The sequence below is a fragment of the Rhagoletis pomonella genome, unplaced genomic scaffold, assembly GCF_013731165.1.
Source record: "Rhagoletis pomonella isolate Grant_MI unplaced genomic scaffold, Rhpom_1.0 Rhpom_scaffold_00002, whole genome shotgun sequence".
Taxonomy (NCBI): Eukaryota; Metazoa; Arthropoda; class Insecta; order Diptera; family Tephritidae; genus Rhagoletis; species Rhagoletis pomonella.
In genome coordinates this window covers 56,656,333-56,679,596 of record NW_023458556.1, presented here as the reverse complement: position 1 = coordinate 56,679,596, position 23,264 = coordinate 56,656,333, and the positions used below count along the sequence as shown (strand labels likewise).

Sequence of the window (23,264 nt, the reverse complement as noted above, 5' to 3'; positions counted from 1 at the left end):
ATATTATAACCATTCCTTTTACTGCATTATTTATTATATAAGTTATTTTAAATTAAAAAAATATATATTTATTTCCAACTTTATTTCGCGTATAGATGGATGATTCAGTTGCACGTAGTTTAATGCGTCCTTTATCACGCACTCTATCTAGCCCTTTGGTTCATATGGGCCCAAATGGCATTAGTCAACTTCCAGATACTGGTCAATATGGCCCACCTATTATTACTTCTTCATCAGCTGACCATATTCCTCCAGTTAATCTCACGGTGCCGCATCGGCGTCGAGTGCTCGAGCACTCGTCTGCCGGCGCGACAGCATCCAGTGCGTTTTCTTCGTTACCTGCCATTCAATCAGTTATTGCTGCTGGAGCCAGTAGCAAGCTTGCAACTGATTATTCTACCCATCATAAAACAACTACAGGTCTCGCCTATGATAATCTAATGCAAAAACATGCCTGCACTTGTGGTGATAATTCAATTCATCCGGAGCATAGTGGGCGTTTGCAGAGTATCTGGGCCCGTCTAATTGAAACTGATTTGGCCAAGCGCTGCGATCGCCTGCGTTCACGTAAAGCTACATTGGAAGAATTACAAACAGTGCACACAGAGGCGCATACTATGCTCTTTGCTTCGAGTTCGTGTCAACTGAATCGGCAGAAGTTGGATAATCCACCAGCGTCGAGTTTTGTTCGTTTATCCTGTGGAGGTTATGGTGTAGATTTGGACACTACTTGGAATAAGGATCATACTGCAGCTGCTGCACGCATGGCTGCCGGTTGTGTTATTGATCTGGCTTTTAAAACAGCTAAAGGCGATATTAAAAATGGTTTCGCGGTAGTGCGACCACCAGGCCATCATGCGGAGGCAAATTTGGCGATGGGCTTTTGCTTCTTCAACTCCATAGCGATTGCTGCAAAATTGCTGCGTCAACGTATGCCAGAAGTGAAGCGTATATTGATTGTGGATTGGGTGAGTATATTTTCAGATAAATAAGTGACTTAGGTTACACTGTGAAACTTTTAGCAATTTCCTGATCGTTTCATCACGCGAAACTTACAACTAAATATTTTATTTACTTTATATCCCAAAAAAGATATATGTAGATAATAGATTTTTGTTAATAGCTGGAATATACATACATATACGAATACATACCTGAAGAATAATCTTATATTTTACGGCCCTATTCCCACGCCAATGACAAAACTCATCGCATAACGATTGCTTTAACTACTGCGCCTAAAACTTTGACGCCGAATATAAGCATTGGGCCCCTCGTGTTGGGCGGGAATGGAGGTTAAAAACCGTTGGGATTAATTAATTAATTGTTTCGTCGTTGTCATGTACCTAATTGGCTACAACTATAACATGGAAAACGGTCATTATTAGAGCGCTTAAAGTCAAGTTTTTCAGCATGCTTTGTAGTGCGTTTTGTCACCATAAGACATCGGATTTTTATGCTAAAAAATAAACCTAAAAATATGTACCATCACAAATATGAGCAAAATATACAAATAGGCTTATTTTTTTGCATATAAATCCGATTGCTAGTCATAATGGGGATAATAGGGCCGTTAATTTTATTCTTCTCTTATCCATGATGACTAGAGCGCGTTTTTTTATGCTAAATACGGCGCCTAGAAATATGTACCACATAACTAAGCAAAGTGTAATTTGTATAAGCAAAATGTATACAAATTTATACACTTTGCTTATAGTTAGGTGGTACATATCTCTATGCTCCTTATTTTGCATAAAAATAACTCGCTCTAGTGATGACAAATATTGCCAAAATGGCTACAGTCATAATCTCTTTGCATAAAAGTATGTCGCGAAAACTAACTTACAAGCACATAAAAAAATACGAAACAAAATTTTGTACGTAAAACTAACTTACAAGCACATAAGAAATACGAAACAAAATTTAGTACGTAATGTTAGTGCTAATAAAATCAAGTTTCTGTGGCATATTTTTTTCATTCCACATATGACAATAGTCATCGCGGCGAGTTTTGCATGAGAATTGGGTCATTCATCTTAATCCTACTGTCCTGTGCTTATGAGCAATTAAATCACTACTGTCATAACTACTTCGCCTAAAAATATGCCGCAAAATAATAGTATGTATTTCAACGAGTTTTGTGATCTCGCGCGAATATGGCTATAGATCTTAATATTTGCCCGGTGCAAGCATGTTTCTATAATTCACTGATAATGCACTTTTATTGCATCTCAAATGTTACCTTTTTTCGTGAAGAATTTTGAATTCACTACAGCCGCTAAAGAAGTTTCACTTCAAAAATAAAAACAGATGCGAATATAAAAATATTTTCAATATTTAGGACGTGCATCATGGTAATGGCACACAGCAAGCATTCTATGATAACCCTGATGTGCTGTATTTGTCCATACACCGGCATGACGATGGCAACTTTTTCCCCGGCACTGGCGGCTCAACTGAGGTAATTGAATTTAAATTTTGCAACTCAAATATTTTCACTGTAAATAACTTTATTTTGTTTTCTTTTTCTTTTTTTTTTCGTTCGCTATCATAGTGCGGTGTTGCCGCCGGCGCTGGTTTTAATGTCAACATTTCCTGGTCTGGTTCACTGGATCCACCACTAGGCGATGCTGAATATATTGCTGCATTCCGTACGATTGTGATGCCAATCGCAAAGTGTTTTAACCCAGATATTGTTTTGGTGTCGGCTGGTTTCGACGCTGCTTCTGGTCATCCGCCACCTTTAGGCGGTTACCTAGTGTCACCGGCATGTTTTGGTTTTATGACGCGTGAACTTATGCAATTAGCTGAGGGTAAAGTGGTGCTGGCGCTAGAGGGTGGTTATGACCTACCGGCAATTTGTGATTCTGCACAAGAGTGTGTACGTGCACTACTCGGTGATCCATTGTCTGCGATTGCGGAAAGTGAGCTTAATAGACAACCTTGTCAGAATGCGATAGATACATTGCAGAAAACAATTGCAATACAGGTAAACTGTTCGCGCGTAAGTTAGACGAAATTTTTATAAAAAAAAAAAATCTTATTAATTTTTGCAGTTACAACACTGGCCATGTGTGCGTCGTTTGGCTCATACTGTCGGGTTATCCGCACTCGAGGCGTTAAAAATAGAACGCGACGAATCGGAAACCGTTACAGCTATGGCCGGCCTTTCAATGCAATCGATGAACAGGTACGATTTAGGGTTTTAAAGCAAGCACACATACAAGTGTACACATACGCCTTTTCAGAACTTTATCTCGTGATGACTCAGAAGAGCCAATGGATCAAGACGAAGTCAAGTAATTTAAAACTGCAAAACTCGAACGATTTTTGACTGATTTTGAACGCGATCATTGCACTTAAGCCTGCATATAGGTATATATGTAGCTGATACATTAAAAAAAGGCCGCGGGCAATTAATTACGGCTCCTTTAGCAATGTGGATACTGAATTTACGCGCCCAGACGGCTGTGGAAATACAGCTGCTTGTACATGTGTGGAATATGTCAAAATATAGATGCGGTGTTTCTATTTCTGTTTACAAAATTTTCTTTGTATTTTTCCACTTTTGTCTGTTAGCTGAAACTATACGGCAAGGAATTCCTGGAGAAAATTCCGCCACAGCATTTAAGTGAAGCTGATGTTTTTCAAAGGCGATTGGAAAAAAATGAAGATATATCTCTTGTCGATGAAATTTGTTCGTTTCTAAGCTTAGGAAAAATGTTGAAAACAGAATTGATATAGTTAATTGTATACATAGTTAAAGCAAATGTACTCTATGTATGCATACATAAAAAATTTGATATTTTAAAAATAATACACTTGCATAAAAACGCATACAGATAGATGTACATGCAACTCGTTAAAAGAGATTTGTGGGTGCATATATTTACATTGATTTGTATCTGTGCAAATACATACGAGTATAATGCATATGCATGCTTTTTGATATTTAATAATAATAATATAATACATATAAAATAAAAGCAGAGAGTTTCTTGAATTTTGATTCAATGGTATAAGATAGTGGCTAGGAAAGAATTTTTAATGTTATGGTATGTATGTATATAAGATAAACTGTAGTAGCTCATTTTCATTAGCAACAATTTTATTTCCTTTATATCACACTCAAAGAGCATAAAACATATTTTTAGAAGAAAAACAATAAAAATGTGATAAAAGTTAACGATTGAATCAAGGGCGAAATTCTTAAGAAAATTAACAAAATAATTTTAAATGACCATGCGCAATTGTCACCAACTAACCACCGTCTCTTATAACAGACAAAATAACGCGAAATGAAATCATTGTAACGGTCAAACCCACAGATTTACCTAAAACTCATTGTAATTTTTAAAATTACTTGATTTTAATAAAATTTTAGTTTTAACATTTTTGAATACATATGTTAATTATTACTATCTAAACTCAATAAAATATGTATGTATTTGTAACTGTAGGCCTACGTTGTATGAGATAAAAAAATATATGTTATGATTACTACAAATGTATGTACCTATGTACTATGTATTTAAATGTAATTTAGAAGTAAGGAGCAACTTTATTTAATATGCATATACTTATGATTTATGCTTGCATGCGTGCAATCATATATGTAATACTCTTATATTGGCAGTACCTTGAAAGTACATCCGCAAACATTAGGGTGCAGATATATAATATTAGAACGAGAAAACCAAGCAGCCAATGTGCCCAGAATGACGTGTTGAAAATTTAAAAAAAAAAAATCAGAGCCGGTGGAGTAACCGTCACAATTCTACAAAATTTTAAAAGCAAAAAAAAAACATTGCGGAATTGTACTATATAAAACTGAGCCATTTTGGGGAAAACGGGGAGACGCTACATGTTGTTGTTGTTGTTGTTGTAGCAGCATACAAATTCCCCAAAGACTTTTTGGCTTTTTGGCTACATGTCGGCTGAGGCGCTGGAAAGGAAGGCACGCAACCTCACAGTATATCTTTTAAGAGTGGTTACGGTAATCGCCTCAAGTGTAACCTTTACATCTCTTGCTGCTTTTTCAAATCTGCTGGTTTCCACAAAGCTTGCACCAATGACTTTCATGGAACCATTTTTTGTACATAAATGTTAAATTGTTTTATTATATTTAATTTAAACCACTCCTGGAGTGACTTGGCAGTTGTTTGTTTGTAGTATTTCACAAATATACATTTATACTAACGAAACGCTGTCTCCTTTTGATCGCGGAATAAAAACATTGTGAAGATACGTTACTATCAATATAGAAGTATTACATAAATGTACAATATACAAAGTAATAAACATACTTATATATGCATAGTCGGGCGTGGATTTAAGTTAATTTATGCTGTCTTCACGCTTCAAAAAAGAATTCACTAAAGTGGTGATTCCACGCACATGCATGTTTGAACAAAATAAATGTTGCTTTATTGTTACAAATGGAAATTTCAAGTGAAAGGAAGATTACAACAAGCAGAGGGGCAATATTTTTATTTTTTTATTACATTTGAAACTGTCAAAAATTGCAAATGTTTTGACAAAATGAGCTTTTTGTCTACTAATGGCCTTATTCATAAAAAATAAAGTAGGTTTAAAAACCTTTATAAATTGACTTTTTCACACATTTTTCATTATATAAACCTTTTGTAAAGCTACTTTATTTTTTATGAATAAGGCTATGAGTCTATATTTTTGATCCGCAAATTGTTTAACTCAGGAAATTTATAAATAGTTGCATCCTTGAAAGGAGTTCACAATAAGGCTCTGCGCCAATTTGTAGCTCACTTTGTTCCTTTTCCGACAATAAAATACAACAAATCCTAATTAAATAATGTTTATGGACTTATGTATTTGTCTATATTTTATATATTTTTTATTTTAATATAGCCTAGACAGATGACGACAGCGTTAATACACAATTCCTGATTCATAAATGTTGAATTCTACTTCGCGGAAGAAAAATTAGATCTATTTGTGGCAATAGAAATAAAAATTATGTATATTCTAGCCTAGTTCTTAGCCGCCGTTGCCGCGTTCATTGAGTAGTGGGTTGGATCGGTTCCTGACTTGCACAACTGAATTAGAAATCGATTATAATTAAAAATTTAAATGTTGTTAAATTTTTTTATTTCTCGAAATCGAAAACTAAATTTTCTTTTGTAGCTAAAATGCTGTAGTCATGAGTATTATATTTCACTTATTTTCTAAACACTTTCTAACCTCAATTTTTGTGGATATTCGCAAAGCTCCGAGTCTAATTCTTACATGAAAAAATTATTTCTCTTATTCTAAAAAAAATGTTAGCCCCCTTCCTATTCGTATTACTAGTGTCCGACTGATCATTAGAGCTTGGTAACGTAAAGATCTGGCAGAGTATTTGCCAAAAATAAGCATAAGCTTTAACAATAATAAAAAGTGTAAAATATATTTGTATGTGATCGATTACAATAAAACCACCCACTAATGTCTTCAATTTGATGCAAATTTAAATAGTTCGGCTTCATTCGAACTTTCGGTTGTGGCAAAAATCGTGTTCGGCCGGACGCTATACGGTGTTACCATATCAAGAAAATTGCGTAAACTTTTTAAGTGACCTGGTAATGTATGTAGGTCGTAACTCCAGCCGAGTAACTGTTTTCATTAGAAACAATTGTCGTATAACTCCTAGAACAACAAAATGGCACAGTTAATTGTTAAGCAACTTTAAGTTTAGATATGGATTTAGAAAGGTTTGAGTTAAAAAAAACGAGCTGAAAAAGGGTTAATTAAAAAGGTAGGACATTTTGAAAAAAAAATATTTTTTAGTATTGCCTCATTTTTACGGCATTTTGTCCTAAAGTTGTAAGGACTTTCCTATTAGTCATGTTTAGAACAGAACTATTAATTCCAAGTAACTTTATGTAATTTTTCTAATGCTTAGTCTGTGAAAATCAACTTTTTCATAATTGTACGTAGAAAAAAGTAAATACGATTCAGTCAAGAGCCATTATCTCATACATACCTTAAATGAATTGAATGATTCTTTTTCTGTTTTTCTGCTGGGTGGCGCACAGTGTGGTAATTGAACTTTTTTCGTGACAATTTTTTTTTTATTTTTTTGGCCTAAAAAAAGTATGTAATGGAAACGCTTTGAATTTTTTTCGCTTGCTGTTATCGTTCTCGAGATATTAGAATTTTTCACGAAAAAACTTAAATTTCAACACTGTGTGGCGCCGGGGTTGTATTTTAAAAATATGTGGCCCACAGCGCCATCTATAAAGAAAATGAGTTCATTTTGTAGCAGGTACCCATCTGTCAAACGAACAATTTAATTCGACTGAGAATTATAGGAGAAAATGATTTCTTACTGAATGTGCTTTGTTTAGAATAAGGAACAATTTTATTCAATGTCATAACTTCATCCATTTTTCATTGATTTTCATATGTGGTACCTATATATATCTATGTAGGTAATGACTAAGACGAATACGTATGTATGTACATCTCTTAGGAAAATAATGCGAAAAAGTTATGTAGAAGATCGACCGAAGAATAAACTAACTCTTGCCAACAAATGCCACTTTGGTCTCGGCAAGCAATTAAAAAGCAGGGTCCCTCTCTCCTCGCCATTTAGTGTGAGCCAAAAACGTGGACGATGCGGAACAAAGGTTATTATGCTTTGGGGACTTACGGCAGAACCATTCTACGTAAGATATATGGTCCTTTTAGCATGGGTGAAGATTACCGAAGAAATGGAATGACGAACTGTACTGGCTTTAGAACTTTGCAAAAGGCAGAGGAAATTGGCGAAGTTTCTTAATCTCGGCCTAAACCGACTAACGGTTGTACCGGTAAGTAAGAAGAAGAAGGTTAGATGACGTGCTGAAGTTAAAAAGTCAAACAAATTGTTGAAAGTTTCTAATTTATTTCATAAAATTTAAGTACATATCGTTACCTTAATTCACAAAGGCCCAAACCAACACAATTTTCGAAACTGCGTAAAGTGACAGTTCTCTTGGAGAGAAGTTGCAAATTCTTGCTGGAAAATTTTTAGCCAGTAAGAATTTGCAATCACGAAGAACATATGATTGTGGCACATGGTTGCATTTTTATAAATGTATAAAGATGAGCGATTTTTTATGAAAAAAGGAAGAAAATACTTGTTGATATAATTAATTTAGGTAATGGTCCAATGATTTGAACTGTACTCCGCTGAAAAAAAAATTTATTCGCAATCGGAATGCAATTGCAACCAGAGTCCATTTAAGAAACCCTACAGCTAGTACCATAAAGAAATGGAAATGTATGTTAAAGAACGTCAGAAGAAATATACATGTCTATGCTGAAAGAATTTTAAAAATTCTATAAAAATTTATTATGTTTAAAATGTAACCGTGGACACCAGCTAGCAGTGAAACTTGCCAATTCCTGCAAATTTGCGTTCGTGCAGAAATTTGCAAGTTTCTCAACATGGAGAATGAATTTGGGAGAATTTTTTCTTACTCTCTGATATTTACTCTCTGCTAGATAATTCTTGCTGGATTTTCGACGAACAAACCTATTATTAACTAGAGTTAGAAAACCAATATCGGAGAGTAATGACAAATTTAAACATTATTCATACATATGTACATTAGGGTAGTCCAAAAACAGTAAAGTCGGAATTGTAATGCTCTCACCCCCTAGGATTGTTCTATATCGAAAAAAGTGTACCCCTATTTTTTTTCTTGGAAATCAAAAAATAGAGGTCACTCAAAGCGCTCAAAGTTGTCCATGTATTTTTATATTGGAAAAAACAACTTTTCGTAGCGATGGTATAGAATTCTTGAAAATCAATACTTTTCGATCGAAAACATGTTGACCAGTTTTTGCTATATTTCTTTTGTTTATTTAATATTTAATATTTTTTTTTATAAATGTCATGCTAATTATACATACACGTAACACCGTGCGACAAGCAATTTAACACATAAAAAAAATAAATATATTCGCGAAGCCATGGGCCATGCAGTAAAATTTCGTTTTTAGTTTTTCTCTCTGACGTCAGGATTTTTTAAAGGGACTTTTTAAAGGGACTTTGCCTGATTATCTAAAATATATCAGCAAGGAAAACAGGCATTGAGACCATAGTGCATTGGGGGTACGCTATGTCAGCAAAGGTGGTACGCTAGTAGAAAAATAAAAGGAAAGAATAAAACATTTTAATCTGAATTAATTTCGTCAAGTGCTTGGCCGAATTTCTCTTACAAATTGTGGTGTGATTCTTAATGGTATCAGAAAATTGGAGGTACGTACAGTGTTATGCCGTCTCCGATAGTCAGATTGTTTTTAAATATAAACTTTACCAGCCGAAATACGCTGGAAAGGGCGACAGTTATTAGCAAAATATTTTTTTTTTAAGTTAGTCGGACTATAAATAGAACCGGATCCAACTGAGTGGTAGGTCAAAATTACTTGCCAGATAATTGGTCAAAGCGCATCAATACAAGTTGGTGTTGATTGAACAGCTGTAGTGGATATTTTTGTCTCTACTATTTAGTACTGGAGAATGTCATCCAAGACGAAATGGCGCCACTTTAGGATGTCAACAAAACGAAATGACGAAAAATATTTGATATTCCCTTTCCTTTGTACATCCTGATGTACCAAAAAGCAATAACAAAATACACGGGACTTTTACTTATATGCAATTGCCACCACCATGTATGGATGCGCCTTGATAATTGGTTGGGAGACTTCAAAAAGGGGTCCAGTCAGTAGCCAGTTGCCATATGTAATGCCATGCATAATATGGTCATAAATTGGCTGAAAACTGTTATTCTGGTTCATTTGTGGCTCGAGTTCTAGGTAGAGTTAAAATTACCAACATTTACTCTTGAAATTCATTCGCATTCATACTGTCATTGACCCAATTGTAGGTCAATGGAAGTATTTTCCGTGAAAGGGAATAACATTAGCTTTCAAAACCATTTTGTTTCATACCAAAATATTGCATCTGTCGAAAGCGCTACGATTAATTCGCATTCGATGTTGCGGCGACATCAGAAGGCATCCCGTCGCTGTCCTGAGTGCCGTGTTTTGGCAGGTCTGCAGCTTCATCCACTGCGTCCTAATAGTCCCCGGCGACAAAACAGACGCAGCATAGTTTCACAAGAAGTCAAAGTGTAAGGGTGAAAGGACCCCACCTTATGAAACCTCTTATTTGATTCTTCTAGGGGTTGAGCTTTGATCTCGAAAGATTACTGACGATTGTGCAATGACAGACGCTGTCATACGCCTTTGATAAGTCCAACGCAACTAAGACTGTTCTCTCACAGGGGAGGTTGCGGTTTAGGCCACGAGTTATCTGGGTGTTTATGGCGTTAAGTGCTGTTGTTGTGCTTTGCACTTTACGGACACCATGCTGATGCTTCACTGGGGTCAGGTGGTGGATGAACTACGGGAGTAGCAGGGCCTCTAGTGTCTTCGCGACCGGGGAAAGGAGCGTTATCGGGCGATAAGAATCTCCTTTGTTAGCGGGTTTCTCAGGTTTAAGCAGTGGGACCGCTCTCCCCGGTTTCCACACATCAGGAATGATGAGAATGGCCATTGACAGGTTGAGGACCTTTGTGAGATATGCTATGTTTCAGCATAGGCATGCACATTTTGTCGGGTTCATTGGCTTTAAAGGCTTTCGCCTTCCCGATGGCCACATTGACTTCCCCGCTGGTGAAAGTAAGTGGTGCACGGTTTTTGGGCAGTTTGTGCAGCCTTCTGGTCAGTCGACTTTTGGCCTTATTCACCGAAGGATGTAATATGAACAGCCGGCTAAAATTGTATTTCTTCGGGTCCGGCGAGGTGTGACCATCGAATGAAATTTCCACCCTATCGTCGCGCCTCGTCGGCTTGGACAATGACCTCACGGTTGACCAGAGCTTACTCACACCAGAGGCGAAGTTGCAAGTCTTCAGATGCTCTTCGCACTTCTTCCTCTAATGTACGTTCACGAACTAATTGCCAAATCTCGCGAGATGAGATCCCTGATACGGGGATTCCCGGGATCGGCCTGATAAATGTTGTCACGCTCATCGGCAAGGACAGCTGCTTCAGCAGGAAAATTCGGACGGGGCAGCAGCAGCCCCAACCATGGGAATTTAAGCTCACCTACGTGAACGTCGGTTCGTGTGGGTAGGGCAGTGAAGGTGCTTTCAGTAACATCCGCGAAGCCTTTCCAGTCAGCTTTGGAGAAGTTGACATAAGTCCGGTGATCCGTGGAAGCAAAGTCGGCTGGTTTATCAATCGAGATAACTATGGGCAGATGGTCTGATTCTAAGTTCAGCATAGGTCGCTATGATATGCAGACCAGCGCTGACAATTTTAAAGTCTGGCAAGCTGCAGCAGCTGCCCATAATCCTGGTGGGTACGTCGTCGTTCGTTGTGCAGTATGTCTATCTGCTCAGCAAAGTGTGTTCCCCTACGATCATTCGACAGACTTGAATGCCAAAGATCGTGATGCGGGTTAAAATCACCAACTACCATTCGGTTTTCACCTCTGAGGGTATATATACGTTAAATATTTCGAGCTCGACATCACCTGATCGGATAGCAATACCCTGACATTCTACGATGGTATCCCTTCGGTCTGCTCATAGTCCCTCATCCAATCTCGCGTGGTGCGCAGTCCTGAACATGCCCTAAAGTGACACCAGCCAAGGCAAGTGTTGCACTTGACTGATGTTGCGTTACGGAATATCCTGGACTGACACACCGAGTAGATTGCCGGAGGAACCAAGAGTTGCAGGCGGCGGCGTGTGGGAGGTGGTGCGGTTGTGTGGACTGTTGTATCTGTGGTGTTGTCTATTGTATTGTGTCGTTATGCGGATGTATTTTCGTTGAGTTCAGGCGGACACTGGTTTGCCGTGGAGGCAGTTCGGTTTGAGCAGCAAGCGGCCACGTATGAGGTAAACCACTGCCCGTGAGTCGCAAGGCCTGAGCAAACTCGGAGGTGACTCCACCCATTACAGGCGTTGCACTTGACTGAGGTGGAGTTGTGGTGTAATCGTCTTCGGCATACACAGCAGGTGTAGGTTTCTGGCCCTGGGTTTGACTCGATGCCAGCCCTGAACAGAAGTATGCGAAGCGGATGTAGCCCTATGGACGTACAACTTTTGAGGGATTCCGCCGACCTAAACGGGGTTAGATCGCCGAAACAACAGCCCTTGGTCGGGTAAAACCCGAGTCATTCCGGTACGTAGAACCGACTTTCGTGGGTATCCTTGTTAGTTGTTCTTAACATGCAGTTATTTGGCCACAACGTTAGCTCTACCCTCGAATATGTAATGCTTCACTGGGAAGTTTTTTCTATTCAGAAATTCCTCAGCTTTAATTACAACAAACGGTCTTTATTTTTAATAGTTCATTTTTCTAGAAAGGTATTTTTATTTTATTTTATTTAATTTTCGTAAAATTTGGGTTATACGCATGAAACATTATGGATGAACGCTAAACGTACACATTTTACATATGTAAAACAATTTTTATAATTTGATTTTATTGTAATGATACCTTATGATAATGAAGTGTTTTCGCTCAATAGGTATTGCAAGATATTGCCATACCAAATTAAATTAACGGTAATTAGAAACTAACAAAAGTTGTGTAAAAAATTAAGTGAACAAAATTTGGACAGCGCAAAAATTATATAAACATATACACATGTGACATAATAAATTACAATAAACTGTGTATTAGGTAAAGAGTTCAAACAAAAAAAAAATGAACAATAAGATGTATAAATAGTAGCATACGTATGTACATATATGTACATATGTATTATGCAATTAAAATACTTAGATACGAAGGCAACAAAAAAAAATCAACGTACGATGTACCTTAATATCAGCTGTGCAGATTAAGATAGATGAAAATAGTTAATGGTAGTTGTAACAATACATGTATACCATACAGTACATTTCGTTTAATCTATGTATACACATATATAAAAACATATGTATGTCGCTAGCTTAGAGTGAAAAGTTGCTAACTTCACTTTTTAAGAAAAATCATATTTTGATAAGGGAGGCTAGATAAATTAAAAATGCATCGTTTCGAAAAGGGTAAAGGTCGGTCCTTGTTTTATGTTTTCTTGTTTATATTCAATGAAAGGAAAATTTGCCAAAAGTCCAAATGAAGCTCCGAAAATTCGATAAGGCCAAAAAAGTTCGAAAGCTTTTAATAAAGGTCGAATCCCTCTGATTTGTATGGAGTTTTGCTTTGCTTTAAACCGGCAAAATGTTGTATTCAGAGTTTTGCGAAATACTTGAAGAAAATGGATATAAGAAGTTTTTTCCTCACCTGGACAATTGTTAAATTTGGACTTAGCAACTTTGCACTCTAAGCTAGCGATGTATATGCGTTACATACAAATATTTATAAAACAGTCATTTAAAAACTGTAAACTTGTCTTACACGAAATGCGTACATATAAATTTATTACATACATACATATACTTTACTTATATATATATAAACTTATGTTCTACACATGCTTAGTGTCGTATGAAAATGTCACGATAATGATGATTTTTTTATGTCTGCGTTAGATGTACACTATGCGCATCCTGTATCAGTTGGGATAACTTTTGTGAAAATGTTGGAATGTCCTGTTGAAAATAAAAATATAAAAAAAAAGAATATGAATATGTTTAAATCCAATCTCGCATTTTAATATGGAATATCACTTACAGTTGATAAGCAGATCACGTCCAAATATTTCGGATTCACTGGAAATCCGGCCGTTACAAAACTTTCGCGTAACTTTAAATTATCAACTTGACCCATGGCGTAAAGTACGTTCGCCAATAGGTCGAAATGCAGTGAACCCTCGCCAGATAGTAATATGTTTATTAGTGCGCGCTGAAATGAGGTGAGTAGACTGTCTTGGAAGAGAGCGCGCTGAAATAGCCGCCAACGCTCATTAACAGTCTGCATCGATAGCAAAACCTTGCGTACGAGATTTGGATCATTGCCGGACACCAGCACTTGTCCGTATGCATTCAGAATGGCCATAAAATGCTCTGGATGCATATTATCACTACTGGTATGCAACAGCGAACCATTATACTGTACATGCGGTTTGTAGAAATATTGCCACTTATGAAGCAAAACACTGCACAACAAATACATAAAAATAGTAAAATGATATCATTGAAAATCATGAAATTTCACCTATCAAAGAGCACATAGACCATACTGCTTAAATCAGTGCCGTCAACCAAGCTGGAGTCATGTTGCTGTATTAAAGGCAGCACCTGGTCAATGGTGAAACTTAAAATGGAAGGCAGCATGGTGGTCCATGTGTTTCCCGGCTGCTGTACGATGATCTGGAACATCTGCAATATTTTCTCCAAAACTGCCAACTGATTAAAACTCAGTTGTTCTCTGCAAGAAAAGGGGCAGCAATACTTATTTGTACAGAGTTCATAGGCTGTTAACTGCACCACTAACCTGCTGCTGACTGTTATGTAGAGCGCGATCATGTCTTTGATAAATTGCGCACCAAATTGGTTTAACAAACTACGAAGTATACTTAAACTGAACTCGGCTGCAGAAATGGATATTACATTGTTGCTTATGCCGAAATTGTTGAAGAGCATTAATGCTTTCGTGATGATTGGCTAATATTGAAGAAAAAATTAAAAGCAATGAAATTTCAATACACTTTTTAGGTAGTTTTTGGTAGTGTGGTAGGTATGTTTAAGTGGGCTTAAAAAGCTGATCACACTCCCCAAGATAAGGTTAGCCATTTCTAATAGATTCTGGGTCGCTGAATTCAAATATGAACCGTGAAGATAATTTAGGCAGGCCTTCTTAAGTGAAGCCATTATCAAAGGCTTACCCAAGAAGGGCTAAACAAAGTGCTGCCCTACATGCCTTCTAGAAAGATTTTTCCTATTTACATTTGACGCGAATGTATAAGTTTATATTAATTAGCATTACAAATGAGTCTTGATATACTTTTTAAGTTGCAATAAAACATATTTGATATAAGCCTTAAGCAAATGCTTTTAAGATTTATGATTTTTATGAATTAAGGAAGCAGCTTTGAAAGAAATTCTCTAAAAGTCCTTCTAGAAGGACATCTATAGGTAGCGAAAGCAGAAATCTTTAAACGTGTGCCACTCCATAAAAAAAAAAAAAACGTTTAAAGGGAATCTCTTGGCTTATCATATGCCTTTAGGCTTGTTCGAGTATCCTTTTTTCACAGAGAAATTTGAATTGAGGCTATTTCACTATGTATTGTCCCCTTGCTTTTATGTATATACCTAGCCTTTGAAAAAATTCACCGTCGAGCACACTCAACGGCACGTGAAAGGACAAGATATTCTTTTAACTGATTTGTATCATTTAAAAAAAAAAACAGAACCATCGCAATGCTAACCTGGCAAATAAGTCACAAACGCATTTTTCGCCTGAGAAGTCTGAGAAGTCTCAAAAACCTGAAAAATGTCTAAGAAATTCACGAATAGTTCCCAGGAAAAATCGGAACGGTCCCTAAAAATATTGACAGAAAATATTATGAAAGGTCCAGAAAAAAATCTAAAATAAACTATAAAAAACCTGAAAAGTCCCAGAAAAAATCTAAAAAAAAAACTATAAAAAAAGCCTGAAAAGTCCCAGAAAAAATCTAAAAAAAAAACAATCATCCCAAAATCTCACACGGTCCTGAAAAAATTACTAGTGTTTAGGCGCGACTGCTAACACCGGGCGCCTAAGTTAGGGATATGTACTGCTGCATGTGCAAAAATTTCCTTTATGCAATTTTTTGCACATGCACTTCTCTACTGCCATGTAATTTAACTTTCTTAAGTTTAAAAAACATACTGGTCTCCCCTCTCACTGAGTGGAATCTACAGCGTGGCGACGAATAACTGTTACCCAGGTTTTTTTGGGAAGTAAAAGGGTCCTTTATAGATTTTGCGGAAAAAGTATTTTATTGTTAATTTTCCACAGATTTTACTTTAGTTGTATTAATTAGTTTTCAAATTTTAATTCTTATTTACATTTGCCAGCAGTGTAAACTTTGAGAGAAAAGTTCATTTGGCACGCAGGTCCTCGTCAGTTAATTTATTCCATATCTTCTGTAACTATAGGCTAATTTTCTCCATTTAGAGTCGCTTATACTCCCCCTTTTATCCAACATAAGACCTCATACTCAAAAATCGAATAGACTCAGAACTGGTGACTAGGACGGCCATTCATTCGACCAACCTTACACAGTATTTTTTTCTTTTTTCTATTTTTTTATACAAAGCCTAAGAAAAAATACACCTGAAAAAGACTTGCGTGCCAAATGAACTTTTCTCTGATAGTTTAAACTGCTGGCAATCGTAAATAGGAATTAAAATTTAATAACTAATTAATACAACTACTGTAAACTCTGTGGAAAATTAACAATAAAATACTTTTTTCGCAAAATATATAAAGGACCCTTTTATTTCTCAAAAAGACCGGGGTAACAGTTATTCGTCGCCACGCTGTAGATAGAAAAAAGTTTCAAAATTACAAATCAAAGGAATTTGCATGATTTGAAACATGCTTATGCAAACAAATGGCAAAATATATAAAATGAACAAATTACTAAATAATGTACCTATTAATTACACTGTAAAATACATATACTGGTGGAAAAATAAGGCACTCCGCGCCAGTGATCGGACTTCAAAAAAATTCTGTGGTAGAATCTGGAAAAAGATGTGGTGGATTTCAAAAGAATGTGGTAGATCTCAGGTTTTAGATCAAAATTTGTGCGAAAATTAAAAAAATTCTGCAAGGTTTCACCTAAATTGCAAACTTTTTATTTTGACTCAAAAAAAAATCATTTTAGTATAATAAAGTGAAAGACTGAAGTTGCTAAAAATTGCGTTGTATTTTGGCAGTTTTTTCCTTATCAAGATATCTGTGGAACATATTTTAAGAGATTTCTGCAACCTTGCAGAGTGCTGCCAGCTTTTCTTTTTATCACATCGCGATGTAGCGAAAAAATGTGGCACGTTGCAGAAACCGCTAATTGGGATTTACCGATTTTGACAATTCTCATGTAAAAGTAAAGAGCGCCTCAGAAACTTTAGATGCACTTAAATTTGCTAATACTTTCACAAAAATCGCCGTTTTTAACATTTTCGCTATTAATTATTTTTGCAAATCATATATTTTGCATTTTAAAATTTGATTATTGAGAAAATTTACTAATTTACAGTTTATTTTATCCTCCCATTCGGCTTTGTTTACTTTTACTTCAGCAATTTCATCGCCGCCGGGAATACGGAATCTTAGATTATATCATTCTTGTTACCATATAGTGTTTAGTATTGGACAATTTCTGCTCTGAAAATTAAGGAAATTATGTCGAGCAAAAATCGCGAATATGTGGTAGATTTCAAACCTTGAGTAGATGCTCAAAAAAGTGGCAGATCTACCACAATGTGGTAGAAGTCCGATCACTGCTCCGCACATTACGCGCTTAATCATAGTAGTGCAATCGTTGCAGCATACTAAAGTACGAAGCTTTTATGACCAATACATGTATTTCAATGAAGCTCTGTATATTACGATTCTTAATCACGTTTTCGCCTAATCATAAAAGTTTCATGAATTCTTTCTTTTTTATTTAATTTTTATTTTTTTTAAATCTATATTTTCGTTAGTTTAGATTTTATTCTTTTAAATAGAAATATATACTTTCTTAATTAATTTTTATGATATTGAAGTAATTAGGTTTCTGCCCTTATAAATTGTTGTTGAACTATTACTTCCTCGCTTTATAAAAAATAATGAATATTCATTAAATAACGTCTAGCGGATGAATGTATGTACATATGTATCTACATACTAGGAATGTTAATCCCGGCCTTTTTAAGGTCCCAAAAATCCCGGGACTCTTGGCAAATAATCCCGGGATTTTCGGGAATTACAATTTGCAGTGATGGCAATAAAAGAAACTCCTCTTCTTGACTAGTATTGGCTATATTTCTTTTTTATTTAATAATTAATAGTAAATTTGAAACACAAATAACAATATATTCACGAAACCAAGGGCCAAATATAGTAAAATTGCGTTTTTAGTTTCTCACTCTGACGTCAGTAATACAAAAATGATAAAAAAAAAATTCAGAGAAATGTGCTTAAGTGTATGGGTATCAAATTAAAGAGGAAATCCTGCAGAATTTAAACAGATTCAAGTTTTTGGTGCAGAAGTACTGGTATAAAAATGTAATTTAAAAATTTTATCCCTGAAATTTCGCAATATTTGTTTTTGAAAAAATTATATGTTAAGAACTTATATAAACATCCTCGAATTGGGTCCTTCTAACTTTATCAGCTTAAAAAATTACCTACTCGTCCTTGTGAATCCAAAAAAATTTTAATTTTTTTTTCATGGTAGGAGAGCTTGTCAAACAATATAGAAGCAATTTTTTCGATTCAAGTTGTTGAAAGATAATAAATATCTAAATCCCGGGACTAATCCCGGGATCTCCGAACTGTGATAACAACATCCCGAAAATCCCGGTATCGGAAAAAGCTGCAAAATTAACATCCCTAGTACATACATATGTATGTGCATACATATGCATGTATGACATTGGTATTTTACATTTACATTTACGAAAATATATGCAATCTCTACGAATTTCGAATTTACGTTCGTAGTCATTCGGATTCTGTGATAGCAGTTTCATAGATTTCACGAAAATCGAAGCAACGATGGATTCTGTCCCTGCAAAAATTTAAGGACCAGGTAGACCACTGGGTCGTAGTTTTAAAGTATGTGCAAAAGGACCAGGTTGCATACTAGTAACTTGTTATGCTGACCTGGACCACTTCAAACATACAAGATTGATATATGTGTTGAACACCACCTCTTCGTGGCCCATCGGCAATATGATTCAGTTCCCGAATGTGCCATGGTCCAAAAGGAGTAGTTATTTAAAGTGATCCCATGTTATGCAGCGTTGGACCAGAGGTGGCCAGGTCCAATGACATCGCAATGTTAATGTTGGTTACAAGGTAGCGTGGTCCAGTACTAGTATTTAACCTAGTCCCACTTTTTGCAGGGTGTGATAACCCTGATAAATAAACACGTGCACATACGTTTATAAAAAACACGTACACATACGTTTCTAAAAAACACGTACACATACGTTTATAAAAAACACGAGCACAACATATACACAAAACCGGTACTAGACTGTCTCGCTTTGATTTCGGAAGGCTTACACATTGAGATGTTAGCTTACTGCCAATATACATAGAAGTATTACAATCATATATGGTAATATAGTATTTTTGCAACAGCGTATCACGGATAGTTTTTTAAAGAGGGCATCATGCTGATAAATTTCTCTTACATAGTCATAATCTGAGTTTTTTTCCTTTGCGTTGCGACTACAAAAAAAAAGAAGGAAAAGTTGCTTACTTTTAAAAAGGTAAATATTTCGTATTTGCCCTTCAACCCAACATCACCTAATTTTAAAGCTTAAACAGACGGCAGCGTTGATCCGGACTAACTCGGACTTAATCCGGATCAACTGCAGTTAATTCCCGAGTTGATCCGGATCAACGCTGCCGTCTGTTTTTGCTTTTACCTACCTTTTAAAAGATTTTCGTTTTTGTTTCCAAAGACTGCGAGTACACTGTAAAATATTTGAAATGGTTGAATGACGCCCTCGTAAGAAATATTCCTCATCAAAACCTATGGGTGAGGGGCAAAAAACAAAGTTGTCACTGTGCTTCAATTTTCAGAAGAAATTAAAGTTCCAGTCACACCTTGTAACTTTTATATCTGAAAATGATTTCCAAAAAACCAAAAAATTTTTTTTGGGTGTTCACACGGGAAAATTTTTTTTTTTTTTCAATTTGACAGCGAAGTGTTTGTCAAACAGTCGGGTCTATATTACCGGAACGACCCAGATTTATATCTGGCCATTGACTGTCACTCTAGTAACACTCCCCAAAAATTCTTTGGAGAATTCGCATGCCGTAACGACAACAACAACAAACTTGCTACGTGTGAGCGCACTTCAAGAAATATACACATTTCTCCCATTCCATTTGTTTAATTTTTCTATTAATAAACGATATGCGGAGTTACACAGTTAAAAAATTATAAACGCACTCTGCCTTATCTTGAGTTTCGCCTGAAAAAAAGTTCACCCGAGAATTTGTCATCCGCCCATAGTAAAACCATGGAAACAAAGAGTGAAAAGTGAACCGGTTAGGGGAAAATGAAACTTATGATAAGGCTGACTGTATTTTGGCAGGGCAAGTGCAACAGTGTTTTATATGCATTTTCTATTTCTTAAGCCTCTTTTAATCGCCCTTTATCGATAGACACGGACAACTGTTGCCTGCTGGTGCCATTTCCGCTTCGTTGCTGTTCAAGTTCGGCACATACATATGCTGTTGCAACTACTAATAAACAGTGAATCCAAGTGCATTTGTGCAGCAGTTTCGTATTTATGTATGCCTTAGTGAATATATGTGCGCGATTAATATTGTAGGTTAGTATTAAAAAAAATATCTAAATTTACAAATCAACTTCGAATTTACCTTAAATGCATTTGCTAACATTTCTTTTGTTGTATTGCAAGAGTCCTTAAAATATTCTATGACTTCACTGAAAATGCTCAAATTATTTGGCATGATAGATGAAATTTTCGAAACAGATGCGTGTGAATCAAGTTCAAGAAAATTTTGTGCCACGCATTTGACATACTCGCAAAGCTGCAAGAGATAATATGAAAGCACTAATGAACTGATAATTATGTGCATATTAGCGTACATGATTACAACGCCATGAACAATCCTGCTGCTGCTCTTCGATAGTTTTCCACGGTAGAGCTAAATATCCTGTAAGGCTAATATAGATGTTGGCGATAGCTTGACGCGGTAAATGTGCCAATTTGGGGCCGGCTTGCATAAGCCGAAGCACGAATAGCGTTTCCAATAAACGTTTTGGTCTTATCACAGTCGAAATACAGAGTAGCAATTGACCTAAAAATTTGGAAATGTTTTAGTAGGGTATAATGTTAGCTTTTTTTTATAAAACAAACTCAATTAACCTTTTCGAGGACTCAATTAAAAAGCCAATTGAAAAGGTTGATTTTTGTACTGAGGATCAAACCTCCAGCAACAATACTGCATATTTGGAAAAACTTACTTGCTGATATCGCAACTACCGGTGCCACTGCGACATTGTCTGGCAATAAGATAACCCCGAGCGCATCTAAGAGGCATTGAATCACTTCATCTTGCTTCAAATTAATCGATATAGGTAATATGCTTCGTAACGCGGTTAATATTTGAGCATATCTGCAAAATAGCATAAGAAAGTTAAAGGATATTTCATTTTTCTAACTTCTAATTGAAACTCACAAATAATCAAAATCAGTCTGGAACGTCGACTTATCAAGGTTTAATGTTGCAATTTTGTTACTACTAAAGAATTTGAGCAATGTCAAGAGGTTTTCAGTAAGCAACTTTAATTGACTTGTTACTTCTGCGCCCACTTCTGGTGAGCTGGCATCCAACAGTGGGGACAAACGCACTACAGCTTGGCAAACAGTTGATAAATCACGCAGATATTCATTAAAACTTTGACTTCTCAGCTTTCTACCCAACTCATATAGTTTTCCACTATCGAGATCATTTTCTAAAGACAGCAAGTAAACGTGAGGTCGTGTCCATTGGGCGGAAACTTGTGCGAAAACAGCATTGGGGCGAGATTCCGCTAAAAGAGCTACACATTCGATACACTGTGACAAAAATTGCTGCCACTCAGTTTGTGTCTATTACAAAACAAATTGAAATAGGAAAATTACACTGATTTAAAGAGCAGTAATTTGTTATTCTGGTGTATCGCGTAGACCGATATTCGTGAAATTTTTCGTATTCAGTTACGGCATTTTCGTAGATTTAACGAAAAAATCGGACTACGATGGATTCAGTGATAGCCCTGAATAATTTGTCTAAATTTCACCAAGCAAGAAAGCTATAAAGAAATCATACTTATTTTGTACATACATTTTCTTCCATCAACTCGTTGTCTAACAGCTCCAACTCTGATTTATTGAACTCAAACAATATGCGACGCATTATTTCTACGACTAGTTGATAGAATACATCATTGTAGCGATTTTGTTTTGAGCTCAGCACAATACCCTTTATTATAGGAGTCCATATTTCCAGCTTTTCCGTAAAATCTAGCGCACCATTTTCTAGTAATTCGTTAATTTTGGTTATAAAATGAAATTTCGTCATAGTCATACAGGGTTAACTTACTTGAAATTGTGCAACAGTACAACGATTTGAGAAATGATTCTAATAAATCATTCTGCTGCAGCATCTTCGACCAATACCGGTCAGTGTAGAGTCGCAAGAGTTCCCTGAATTTGTCTGTATACATCTCGCTTTGATGCTTAGCGGTATTATGTTGTTCCAAAAGGCCATTTATACCCGTCATCATCGTTAAAGCGTGCGGCAGTGGCTTTTGAAGATACATCAGCTCATTTAGCACAGATAGCGCCGCCAATGAGATGTCAGGCTGGGAAGCACGCCATTGTGCTAAGTCTAAAATGCTCATAAGAAAATATTCTGAAATCAATTCAGTTCGAGTCCATGAGACGAGGTGTTGCACACATGTGAGTAGCTCCAATGCTGAGGAACTGTACATTATTCAAATGAAATAGTTAATAGACATACATTTATATCACAGTGGGATATTAACACAAATCACAAAAGGAGTGATAGAAAATACCTTACCTGAGTTGATTGTCTTTTGGCAGCGATGTAGTTAGGGCGTAATCCACTAGAGTGTTGGGTAGGGAATGAATGTCTTTATCGTTGATATGGCAAACCGTTGTTAGTAAATACTTGGTGAGTAAATCCAGGATTTCGGGTATACACATGGATATGCTAGACACCAGACATAAAACACATTAACAATATGGCACAAATAATGTTGAAATTTTGTAGTTGTTTAATTGTAACAAAGAATGCTAATTTTTTACATAGATTATCTAGAGTGTGTTGACGACCGCAAGGGGAAGTTTGTTTTCAAAAAGGAAGTTTAGTCATCAAGTATCGAATAACGAAATTTAATTATTTTTAGGTAAATTAAATAATGTTATTTATGTATATTTATACATATGCTTACCATGAGTGAAAATAGTTCTGACGCTCCGTTGTTACGCAGTCGCGATTGTTGACTACCTCTTCTGAAGTGATGCGCAGCAGAGTGATACCGAGCA

At 36.1% G+C, this 23,264-nt stretch overlaps 2 protein-coding genes and 1 long non-coding RNA gene across 7 annotated transcripts in view; 2 read left to right on the top strand and 1 right to left on the bottom strand.

Annotated features, from left to right (window-relative positions):
* LOC118733847 (histone deacetylase 4) overlaps positions 1 to 4,805 on the top strand; it is a 70,821-nt gene extending 66,016 nt beyond the window's left edge. For all 5 annotated transcript variants that reach the window (XM_036463433.1, XM_036463430.1, XM_036463432.1 and 2 more), the window contains 5 exons: positions 96 to 968; positions 2,342 to 2,461; positions 2,555 to 2,989; positions 3,057 to 3,190; positions 3,249 to 4,805. In XM_036463433.1, coding sequence (XP_036319326.1) covers positions 96 to 968; positions 2,342 to 2,461; positions 2,555 to 2,989; positions 3,057 to 3,190; positions 3,249 to 3,303 — 1,617 coding nt within the window. In that variant the 3' untranslated portion in view covers positions 3,304 to 4,805. The remainder of the gene's footprint in view (positions 1 to 95; positions 969 to 2,341; positions 2,462 to 2,554; positions 2,990 to 3,056; positions 3,191 to 3,248) is intronic.
* Positions 4,806 to 10,017: 5,212 nt separating this feature from the next.
* On the top strand, positions 10,018 to 12,903 carry LOC118733846. The gene is made up of 2 exons (XR_004992295.1): positions 10,018 to 11,301; positions 12,338 to 12,903. It is a non-coding gene; the product is annotated as an uncharacterized LOC118733846 (long non-coding RNA).
* A 204-nt stretch (positions 12,904 to 13,107) lies between these two features.
* On the bottom strand, positions 13,108 to 23,264 carry LOC118733845 (exportin-6; the record flags this gene model as incomplete). Its single annotated transcript, XM_036463429.1, is given in 12 exon segments — positions 13,108 to 13,619; positions 13,702 to 14,125; positions 14,185 to 14,397; positions 14,464 to 14,633; positions 20,566 to 20,739; positions 20,798 to 21,009; positions 21,176 to 21,327; positions 21,391 to 21,803; positions 22,039 to 22,232; positions 22,297 to 22,679; positions 22,777 to 22,929; positions 23,171 to 23,264. Coding segments are annotated over 12 exon segments (2,657 nt in total), but the record flags the coding sequence as incomplete, so codon positions are not given.